This window comes from Kogia breviceps, chromosome 10 (genome assembly GCF_026419965.1).
Source record: "Kogia breviceps isolate mKogBre1 chromosome 10, mKogBre1 haplotype 1, whole genome shotgun sequence".
NCBI classification, from domain to species: Eukaryota; Metazoa; Chordata; class Mammalia; order Artiodactyla; family Physeteridae; genus Kogia; species Kogia breviceps.
The window spans coordinates 51,999,578-52,011,882 of NC_081319.1; the positions used below are offsets into that span (position 1 = coordinate 51,999,578).

The 12,305-nt window shown below is 33.6% G+C and overlaps 1 protein-coding gene across 47 annotated transcripts in view; it reads left to right on the forward strand.

The window, feature by feature from the left end:
• Positions 1-12,305, forward strand: part of CLASP2 (cytoplasmic linker associated protein 2) — a 181,024-nt gene that overhangs the window by 49,538 nt on the left and 119,181 nt on the right. For 35 of the 47 annotated variants that reach the window (XM_067005787.1, XM_067005791.1, XM_067005788.1 and 32 more), the window contains one exon: positions 4,439-4,585. In XM_067005787.1, coding sequence (XP_066861888.1) covers positions 4,439-4,585 — 147 coding nt within the window. Of the gene's footprint in view, positions 1-3,816; positions 4,058-4,438; positions 4,586-12,305 lie in introns of those variants that run through there. The other 12 variants (XM_067005804.1, XM_067005806.1, XM_067005812.1 and 9 more) reach the window with 2 other exon arrangements.

The window sequence follows — 12,305 nt, forward strand, 5'->3', positions numbered from 1 at the left end:
AGAGAAATAAAGCAGAGAGGTAGGGATAGATTGGTAGCATCAGGATGGTGGAAAGTTTATAATCTTAGTATCCAAAGGGGACATAATTGAGAAAATTATAGATGAATAAACACATGAAGGAGGTGAGTAAGCAGTGTGGCTATGGAGGGGAGGAGCATTCTTGGCAAACAGGTGCAGAGCCCCTGATATGAGTCACAGCAAGAAGCCTGATGGGACTGGTTGGAGAGAAAGGTGGAGAGTGAATAGGAGATGAGGTTGGAGAGACCTATGTGGTGTCTAAGGTCTCACAGATCTTGGAGTCCTGGTAGACCTTTTTATGGAGTCATAGGAGGATTTTGAGCAGCAGTGTGATGTAACTTTGTTCAACTCAGGACATTATGTTGAGAATAAACTCTAGGGGGGCAGAGGTGGGGAGCAGGAGGAAGAGTTAGCTATGACAGTTATCCCAGGATTGTTCTAGGTACTGGTGTTACAGTATAAACAAGACAAAGTTCCTGCCGACTTCCAGTCCACCTTCTAGTTCACTCAGAAGAAACTATTATTTCAGGAAGTGGTAGGTGCTATGAAGAAATATAGGATTTGTTCTGATATTTTATAATTACTAAGAAAATCTTTTTAAGCCTGTAATATTTATAACCTATATATAAACTAAACTACAGAACATTTTAAATTTGGGGGCTTGCGATGATGAATTAGTTTTATGAATTCTTTTTATTTTTTTAAAAATTTATATTTATTTTTGGCTGTGTTGGGTCTTCGTTGCTGCGTGCAAGCTTCCTCTAGTTGGGACGAGTGGGGGCCACTCTTCTTCGCAGTGCACGGGCTTCTCATTGCGGTGGCTTCTCTTGTTTGCGGAGCATGGGCTCCAGGCACGTGGGCTTCAGTAGTTGTGGCACATGGGCTCAATAGTTGTGGCTCACAGGCTCTAGAGCTCAGGCTCAGTAGTTGTGGCGCATGGGCTTAGTAGCTCCGCGGCATGTGGGATCTTCCCAGACCAGGGCTCAGACCTGTGTCCCCTGCATTGGCAGGCGAATTCTTAAGCACTGCGCCACCAAGGAAGCCCCTAGTTTTATGAATTCTTTTAGCTAGCTTATGGTCAAGAAAGGTATAATCTTATGGGAAGTGGGTAAACATTTATTTCCCTCTGTATTTGTAGATTTGTCTATTTTTCCTTTTAGTTCTTCAATTTTTGCTTTATATATTTGAAGATGTGTTATGGGTACGTAAAAATGTAGGGTTAATTTTTTCCCCCTATTGGATTGGGCTCCTAAATCATATTAAAAAGTCTCTCTTTATCTCTAGTAATGCTTCTTCAAGGTGCTTTGTTTGACATTAGTATAGCTATGCCAACTTTCTTTTGGTTGGCGTTTGCCATGGTCTTTCTCATCATTCTACTTTTTAAATTTTATGTGATCCTTATATGTAAAGTATATCTCATTTAAGCAACCTGTTTTTAAAAATTCAGTCTTGGTCTTTTACTTGGAATATTTAGTTCATTTACTTTTAAGGCAGTTACTGATGTATTTGATTTTATTTTTGCCACTTTATCTTTTATTTCTGTTTTTATCCACTTGTTTTATCTGTCTCTTCCTGAATCTTTTCAATTAATCAAATCTTTTTTATTATTTTATTTTTCTTCTAGTTTATTTATGTATATATTTACTCTTATTTTAGTGGTTTGGCAAACTGTTGCTTGCAGGCCAAATCCAGCTGCCCTTCTGTTTTTGTACATAAAATTTTATTGTAACACAGCCACACCCATTTGTTTACATGTCGTGGTATCATTACTTTAACATTACAGTGGCATAATTGAGTAGTTGTGCAGAGAGACTACATATATGTATGGTTTGCAAAGCCTAAAATATTTACTATATGGCCCTTTATAGCAAAAGTTTGCCTATTGCTGCCATAGGGCTGTGGTTTTGAAACTTGACCATGCATCCATCATAATCACTAGGAGGACTTGTTAATACACAGATTGCAGGGTCCCCATCTCCAGAGTTTCTGATTCAGTAGATTTGAGTTGGGGCCTAATAATTTGCATTTCTAGCAAATTGCCAGATGATGATCTGGGACCACATTTTGAGTACCACTGTCCTAGAAGTTACAATATGCATCTTTGACTTTATACAACCTAAAATAAATTACTGTGTTTACTACTTCCATATTAATACTAAAAGCCTTAGAACCCTTTAACTTTGTTTGCTTACCTCTTAGGAACACTATTTTATAATAATCTCAGACTGGCCACAACTCATATGTCCATCAACAACAGAATGGATATTAATAACTTGTGGCATATTCATGTACTGTAAAACTATAAGCAATGAAAATGCATCTTCCAAATATTATATTGAGTGAAAAGTAGCTAGGTACTAGAGTACCTATTATATGATTCCTTTTATATAAAGATCAAAAATGGGCAAAACCGACTGTGGTGTTACAAGTCAAGACTAGCTTTGGTAGGAAATAGTGACTTTTGTGGGGGTCAGTGAGGGTGCTTACAGGATGCTGAGAGTGATCTGTTGGTCTGGAGACTGGTTACACTGGCATATTCCTTTTGTGAAAATTAATTGAGCTGTGTACTTTATATACTTCTCTCTGCCTTGTTTTGATAAAAAGGTAAAAATTAATTTCCTAAGAGTTTAAGAATGTTGAGTTAATTATTTTTAAGCAGTAGAGATATTTACTCATTTTAATTTTTGTGTATGTGTGTGGGAACAGAGAACACTGTTTCCATGGGAACTTCTGGCTACTCAAGTTTTAGTACCTCTCTGTAGATTTGTGTATATACTCTGTCCCTCTTAGCTACATTTTTTTGTTTCAATAGGGTAGTGGCAAATAAAAGCTTATTTGGGATTGTATTAGTGTTTTTAACAGAGCAGTTTCTATAGAGCATAGGTTTTAATTGATCCAAACTGGCTCCCCAATAGCATTATGCTAAAAAATATATATATATATTTTTAACTAGAAGATACTTTTTTCCTACAAGTTGTGCTATTTAAGAAAAACACTTGCTGAAAAGGAGTGTGGTTCATGGGTGTCTACTGAATAGTAAATTTAATGGTATCTATTTGATTCTTTTTTCCAATAAATAAAACAGTCTTAACACTTGTCTGGTGTATATATTTTAAAATATATTCAATAGTTGGACTTGCAGTCCTTTGTAGGGATGATTTTATTCTGCTGGATTTGGGTGTTTGCATAGGTAAGGGATGCAGACTGAAAGGAAGAGATTCTGGCACTTTGATGTGAAGCCTGTGGTAAAGCTCCTTCTCTGCCTCGCCCATCTTGTTTGTCGTGGTTGGTTTGTGCAGGGTCCTAGAGAAAACCATCTTCTTGGACGAGTAAAATGCATACATCTTGTGATTTGGAGGGTGGGGTGGGGGTGGGTGGGCTCATTTTATATAAGGAGGTTATACTTGTGTGGCTATTCATAAATATTCCAAAAGGAGCTTTGTAGAATATTTTAGAATCATTTGTGAGAACAGAATGTTCAGTTTGGTTTCTGTGGCCTAAATAAACAGTAAATTGTAAGATTACATAGTTAATTATGCCAGTAATGAGCACTGTGATACTCCGTATTTTTACTCATGCAATAATAAGCACTCCAGCAGATTGAATATTGCAGAAAACATTTTCTACTTTTATAAATTTTCATGTGAATTAAATAGGAGAAAACAAATGCAGGTTTATAAACCTTTCGTATTGAATGCCCTTGAAATTTTGATACAGACTAAGCATTGCAACTACATGGAGGATTTTTTAAAAGGCATGGAGAATTTTTACCTTTCATCGGGCAGTAGCTGCCATAAGATGATGTCACCTTGTAGCTGATTGGCTGTTACAGCACCTAGGGCAGGGAAGAGAAAGAAAAATGCCGGCACAAACCTCAGTGGTGGTTCTGTGGTTGTTGCTGCCTGTTTTTGATAGAATCTTTGATTAGTATCAAATCTATTGTATTTGGCCATGTGAACTATTCAGAGCATCCTAGGGTGAGGAAAATTAAGAGCTTTCAGAGGAATGAGGCGACTGATTTGCAAACGGATCTGTGATTGTAAGTTGCAGAATCTGGGTATAAGGAATAAGGCAGGGTGTGCTGGAAGATGCAGTATGGGAGGAGCTGTCGGAAAATGCTTATATGAGTAGCAAAGAAATGAAAAATGCTTTTTACTGTTCTTAGAGTTAATGTATTCGGTTTTATGTTTTGACTTAATATATATAGGTAGGAATTATAATATTGCAGACTGATTTTAAATTATACTGGGTTATTTTATATAGTGTTAGTCAATATATGCTTATTCAAAGGAGCTTTATTTTGTATTATATATCATAGAAATTAATGACTTTATATATAGCTTTATTTGATTTTGAGTCTTATGGAAAATTGAGCAAAGCTTAGTTCTCTTAAAATACATTTTTCTAATGATTTGTGCAGATAAAAGCTTTGATGATGAAGAATCAGTGGATGGAAATAGGCCATCATCAGCTGCTTCAGCCTTCAAGGTTCCTGCACCTAAAACATCCGGAAATCCAGTCAACAGTGCAAGGAAGCCTGGTTCAGCAGGTGGCCCTAAGGTTGGAGGTAATGTAAATCCATTTCAAATCTGATGTGCATGCCTCATGCCCTTGATATGGCCACACATACTTAGAACTTTAGAGGCATATGTTTATTCATGACTGCAGCAGGATTGCAGGTCTGGAGAATCTGTTGCAACACACAGAAGAATGTACTGCCTTTTGGAAAATGTTTAAAATATTGTATTTTGTTATTTCCTGTCAGAACATATGTGAGTTCGTGTTTTCTTGAGAGTATTTATTTTTCAGAAGCCATAAAAAGATATTTAAGGGAATTTTGGGGGGTTGGGTTTTGTTTCATTTTTTGTTTTTAAGGAGAGAGCAGGTTTTTCAGAATTTGGCTATTTTCAGATGCTTTAATTGTTAAAGAAATATTGATTTATGTAATGTTCTAATATATTCATCTAGGGCATGAGTCTTAAATACTCTAACATTGGAAAAATGTTTGAAGATACTGGGTATTGAATAGTTTGTCACAATAGGAAATGGGTGGTGGTCAGGTAAAATTGCCTGAAAAATATTTTCTGGATTAGATAATAATAAATAGGAAAAAATAGGTTTTATGCAGTTATACAGAACATAGTACATTCTTTGATCATTTAGAAACTATTTCTAGTATATTGTCTGATCTTTGAATTTTTAATTAGTATTTTTTCATATACTAATTAGAAAGTTGTGAGTCCTTTTCAGGTGCTAGTTTTGCCAGGTTTTTATGGTAAAGTGAATACTATAAGAAAAAGAGTAAATATTTAATACTAAAAAGACAATAGTTCCTATCTTTCCCTTTTTTGTTAATAAATTTGTGTGTTAGTTATAATTTGGGAAAACAGATTTTTCCTTGTTTATGATAGCTGGTAGGAAAGTCATGGTCTTCAGGATTTTTTTTCTCTGTCTGGAGTTCTTTTAGTAAAAGCAAAAAGGAAAGAAAAATAAACTATATTTTGATCAGGTTCTGTAAGTTGTGTTCTCTTGATCTTTTTATACAACCAAACGTTCTTTTCTATGTCATATGATATTCTAAATATAGGAAAACTATTTTAAATATTTCATCTTAAATATCTTTAACTAATATTTCATGTAACCAGCAAGAAAGAAGGTATGGTATAGGTATACACACACACACATTTGCATGCATATAAATAAATAGATAAATAAAATACTGTTGAATAGAAATGTCTTATTGATTTCTCTGGATATTTCGCATAATTTATACTTTAGTATTTTAATGATTTTCTTTTTGTTTTGCAATTATAGGAATGTATTCTCATTCAGATGTTAGTTATTATATCCTATTACATGATGTCTATTATGCATTCTTACTTATTTCTGGTAAAAAGTAAATGACATTCTTTGCTTTCTTACTTTTGTAACAAATGGCTACCTTCACTTACTACAAGGGGAATATTTTTTTCTTTATTTTGAGGTATAGGTTTCCAATCTATGATACTATGATAAGTATTTTATGAAATTGTCTTATTTGACTTAAAATGGATTAATATTTGAAATTCATGGTGAAAATATTTAACATTTTTGTGAATCTGAGCCAGAAGTTTATAATTAGCTCTGATTTTCATGTTTTACTTTATTTTCTTAGATGAAAATTGAAGATTGTAGTTTACCTACCAAAGGTCACTTAATTCTGATGTTAATCAAATTGATAAAATCAGATTTCTTTTTAAAGAAACAGCAGACTTTCTTAATGCCACTCCCCCCTTCTCTGATTTGTAGTGCTACCAGATATGAGAATGTAGGTAGCTTTCATGATTGTAGTCATTAATCACTCATACAGATTATATTATCCATCCTGGCAGTGGCCCTTTTGATAAAAATAAGGGAGAGACCTTCGTTCTTTTTTCACTCTCCTCTTCCTCCACTTCTTCCTCCTCAGTCTTTTGGCAGTTGCGTATTCATTCTGCAATTTTTAGTTTGTTTATTTCTTTTGTTTGCCATAGCTCATTTAGTTTCATTGCACTTTTTTTTTTTTTGTGGTACACGGGCCTCACTGTTGTGGCTTCTCCCCGGATGTGCAGGCTCAGCGGCCATGGCTCACGGGCCTAGCCGCTCCACGGTGTGTGGTATCTTCCTGGACCGGGGCACGAACCCTTGTCCCCTGCATCGGCAGGTGGACTCTCAACCGCTAAGCTACCAGGGAAGCCCCGTTGCCCATTTTTGTAAGAAAAAAGCTATTAGTCAGAGGATACTGATATTGCTTCAGAAATTTATGTTATTTTTGGCTGTCAGCCCTTCTTTGAAAATTTAACTTTAGATCTTTTTGTTCTTGGCAGAAGCTTATTGATTTTTAAATTAGTTGTAGAATGTTTTCTTAGAGTTGTAGAATCTTTGAGTTAGAAGGGACATTGGGAGTCATATAGTTAAATTTACTATTCAAGTATAGCAATCCCTTTCAAAATATTCCTGATAGATGATTATTCAGCATCTGATTAAATATGTGCTCATGAATTAAAATTTGGGACAAAAACCATCTGCAGTACCACTACGTATAGACATAATCAACTGATAAATTATGATGTACTTTGTTCCATTTATTTTTATAATAACTTTTCTAACTATTTTTACACATACAAATACTTTCTCAGGAGGAAGACAGAATTGGCACCCTTCCTTTTGTAGTTTTGTTTACCTTTTGTCTCATTAATATTTTACCCTGATCATTTCCTCATTGTCTTAAATTATTAATTTAAAACTATTCATGGCTAGTATTCATATATAGGCTGCTTTCATGTTTTCTGCAGTTATAAAGGGTGCCATCATTCTTTTAAGTATATATTTTATTAGCATATCTCTAAACATTTCCTTGGAATCAATTTTTAAAGTTTACTTAATCAAAAGTCACAGGGATTTCTTGTGTTCTTTCAGTTTGGCATAGTATCCTCCAGAAAAGTTATAAGCCATTTCAATTCTGGATAAATTATTTTTTTATATTGCATTAAAATCTGCCTCCTTGTAACTTAGGCAGGGAAGATGAATTATCTGTTAACATGATACTTTCAAATACTTGAAGGTTGTCCTGTCTCTCTTTATATAACTATTGTGTTTTCTAGACTGTACAGTTTCTTTCTCATAACTTTACATGGAATAATGGTGATTTAGTCCAGGTATTTTATTTGCTACTCCTTGGTATATAATAAACAGGTATGATTAGTTCCTAATTAAAGGAGTATGGTAGACGGAGGTATACAATAGTGGTATAAGCCAGTCACAGTACACTGAGTTTAACAAATTTCTTTTCAGAAGGATTAACAAAATAAAAATAAAGTGAGCTTCTTTGGAATCCTGATGAATCTACTCTGACGTTTTGGAGTTTAATTTACTTCAGTTCTCCCAGAGATATATGTCAAGATTAAAGAGATGTATGCTATTTTTAGCAAAGTATCCTAGCCAGTTAAAGCCAGTAGGACCTGTATTTAATCTTTAGTGTGTGTTAGTTTTGTTTTGTTCTTTGCCTCAGTGTGCCAACCTTTTCTCTTCGTATTGCAATTGTGGGGCTTTTAAACCAAGGAGAATTAAAAAAGAAAAGGTTATGGGGTTGCTCCCATAACCTTTTCCAAATATATCATGGCTATAAAAATCCATATTATGTGGATGTCAAAAGTGTTACCTTTGTGCTTTGCTAATTAGAATAAGGATAAATTGAATTCCCTTAAATAGTCCATTTTCTGAATAACATTTGTGACTTCATAATAGGAATTTAGATAAACATATTTTCCATCCTTTTGGCTTAATGGCTTCAATACAATTGCTGAATATACCTGATTATTTGTAATTCTTACATCTCTATAGTATTTGAGGTAATAGTTTTTAAAAATTGGGGGATGTTTTTACTTATGTTCTCTCATTTAAACCTCAGAACTCTTGAGTTAGATACTTTATCTCAGTTTTACTGATGAGCAAACTAAAGTTCAGAGAATTTAAGCAACTTGAACAGGTCATGCATCTAATAAGTGGATGAGGTGCAAAAATCACGTTGCTATACTGCCACCAAAACTAATCTCACAGGGTAAATAAGGACTCTTGTAGATCCTAAAGCTCTGAGGTTATAAACTACAGGAATGATCACTACTTTCAGGGTCCACAAATCAGTCATTTTAAACCTCAACTAGTATGATTCCCAGCAAAATAGAATATTTGGAAGTAAACAAACTGGTAATTTTTTCATTATAAATGGAAATACTTTTTAGAGTTTTCTTTTTGAAACTGCCTTTTTAAAGCTTACTGAGTTATAATGTCCGTATTCCTGTACCAGTTATTTTGGCTGCTATTCTTTTCTAAAAATAAAAATTGAATTAGATGATGATATAATTGTTTTTGTTTATCATTAGTACCAGATTCTGACGTTAGTGATTTGTCACTGAGGCTTGTATATAATCATTGAAACACATCATTAACCAATCAATTGTCAAAGTTCTGTTGTTCTCTCTCACTTGCCCATTCATTCAAGCAGACAGAGTATTTTCTCTCTATTGTTTCCATCTAATATCAAAGAGTACTTTGAAATGGTTTTAACTTTGAATTCTTACAATTGGTTAATTACTGTCTTTTCAGATTCAGTAGTACTTACTCGTTTTTAGGGTATTTTTTATTAGTTTTACTTTATGTCTTACCTGAGGTTTTATTAAGAATGTCTAAATATCTGTTTTCCACAAATTATACTAATCATTCCCATTTTTTCCTGTGATGCAAACAACAAAGATGTTTTTCCTTTTAAATAAAGATCATGAAAATCAGTATATATTAAATAAAACAAATCTCACAGAATTTGTTGTTTAATCTTGAAATCTAAATTTTTAATTCATAAACCTCAATTTCTTGTTTTTGAACTTATGTAAAACCAAATAAGTTTTCTGTTTGTGTATTTTGTTTTGCTCATTTTCTTCCTCCTTTCTTCCCCCTAATGACAGGGAATGGTACTAAGCCCAAAAGATTTTAGCCTTGAAGGGATCTTAAAATATGATCTGACCGCAGTTCAGATGAAGAGACTAAGCCTCAGAAAGTTAAATGATGTATCCAAGATCAGTTAGTTATTAGCAGAGATGAAACAAGGGCCCAGTGTTTGGCCTACTGTCAAGGGCTTTTTGGATTATCTCTGGGTCATCTCCTCACTAATACTGCATATAATACATATTTCATATTTTTATCCCATATAGCAAAACACTGTTAATGACATTTGGAATTTAAGGATTGGCCAGTCACCATTCTGTCTTAAATTTCTGTGAATCCCATGTCATTCATCATAAGATGCCCTGGTGCTGTCTCTCTTAACTAGGGTTTTAAGGTAAATAAGATTTGAATAATTAACCAATATGTTATTATAAATATAAATCAGTAAACTGCCCAATGGCCTGCTGTGTCTAAGAATATGTGTGTTTCGCTGTAGTTATTTTCTTTGACCTCAGTTTTGTTTTACCTCTTGTGCAGGACTTAAGGTCAAAGAAATTTCATTGTTCAAGGTTTGTTTTCTGAAGCATTCAGAATGTTTGAGAAGGGAGGAAATTAATATAAACAGCCAAACTATTTTGATTAAAATTAGTAGACATATTGAAGACCTAGTCTCTTCACAGATGAGTTATTGTCTTTATCTACATCTGTATGTAGAGCTTACTGTGTGCAAGGCTTCATGTTAGGCACTGAGGAGACCACAGGAATGCTCAAGAAAAAAAGCAGAAAAGAAATTGGAAGATAAATTATAGTATCTGTCCATGCTCATTATTCCACCAACCATTGTTAGTGGTTTTTAGTGTTTTGGCCTTTGCATACTTCATTTGTCTATACTTTTTGACTGAGATTTAAGTGTTAGAAAATTATCGTGTCATATAGGTAGGCAAATTGATTTCAAGGTTTGCCTCAGAAAAGAGTGAAATATCATTAATATAGATCGCACATGTGAGCGATTTTCCATCAGTTAGATTTGTTATACTTGATCCATATAAAATAGAAATTTGTAATAACTTACAATTCCAACTTATATTTATTACATTATATTACTGAATTGGTAAGAAGCATTATTTCTATGATGGGCATGTTGTAAATTTACTTTTTTCCATTAACTTGGCATTTTTCTTTTTTAGAACCAATTTATGTGTTTCTTACTAATAAATTGAATGGCATAATTTGATTTTTTTAATATAAAATGTATACTCACTGTTAACAAGTCTAACATTAGAGAAATGTTTAGAAAACCAAACTTTCATACCATCTTGCTTTTCTAATCTCATTGCCCAGTGTTATGTATGATATACTTCCACATCTTACTCAATTTTTATTTGTGTAGGTATTCAGATTAGATTTTATTTTTGCCCCCATTAAACATACTAGTAAACACTTTGCAGCTTGCTTTTTTTCCACAAAACATCCTTCCGTCCTTCAGCATCAAGAATGAGAGCTATCACATTCTTTTAATAGCTATACAGTATTCCCACATTATTGATGTACCATGATTAAATAAACTATTTCTCTGTCAGTGTCATTCAGGTTGTTTGCAACTTTATGCCATTACAAAGAATGCAGGTCTCCATGTACTTATGTATTTGGTCATTCTGGTGCTTCTGATCTGTAGAATAGACTCCTCTAAATGAGGTTGCTTGGTCAAGGTTGTGTGTGCTTTTAATTTTTTTTTTTTTTAACATCTTTATTGGAGTATAATTGCTTTACAATGGTGTGTTAGTTTCTGCTTTATAACAAAGTGAATCATGTGCTTTTAATTTTAATAAAGACATTATTTTACCTTCTCTGGCCTTGAATATAACAGGTTCCTTTTGATGGATGAAAAATGGTACTTCTTTTTCTTAATCCTCATCCACCTGTCCAGCCAGCCAGCAGCTAGCAAATGTTTACTGGAAGCTTTTAGTATGCTGCTATTCTTGCAATCTCTGGGAAATATCAGTGAACAAGAACAAAGACCCTGTCCTCCCAGAGTTTATATTCCAGTGAGATTCAGAATATTTAAATTCATTAATAGGGATTAGCATATCCTCTTGTGTGAATTGTAATTTATTATTTGCCCTTTTTTTTTAAACATCTTTATTGGAGTATAACTGTTTTACAACGGTGTGTTAGTTTCTGCTTTACAACAAAGTGAATCAGCTATACATATACATGTATCCCCATATCTCTTCCCTCTTGCATCTCCCTCCCTCCCACCCTCCGTATGGTCACAAAGCTCCCAGCTGATCTCCCTGTGCTATGCGGCTGCTTTATTTGCCCATTTTTTAATTGGGCTGTTTTGTCTTCTCATCAGTTTGCTACAGTTTTTAAAATATTAGGCCTTTTATGCTTTTATTAAAAGTTACAAATATTTCTTCAGTCTCTCCTTTGTCTATGGCATTTTTATGTCAAAACTTAAAAATTTTTGTTTTGGTAGGTAAAATATCTATCCTTTTTTTTTTTTTTTTTAAACTTCCCAATTTCCTGTCTTGAATAAGAAGGACTATTGTCTAGTCCCCAGAGTTTATACAAATAGTCTAATTTATTCTAAAACATAAATTATTTTACATTTAGTTTGTTCAGTATATCTGGAATTTTTTTTGTATAAAGTGACAGTATATTCATTTAAATTTCTTTTCTTATGTATGGTCAAGTTAATGTCGATACAATTGGATAAAACATTCTTTACTCCATTGAATTGAGATACTACTAACTGGATGTATTTTGGTTACTGATGTTCCTGATGTTTATCTGTACCTATTCTAGCTTTTTAGTGAGTGGTTTCC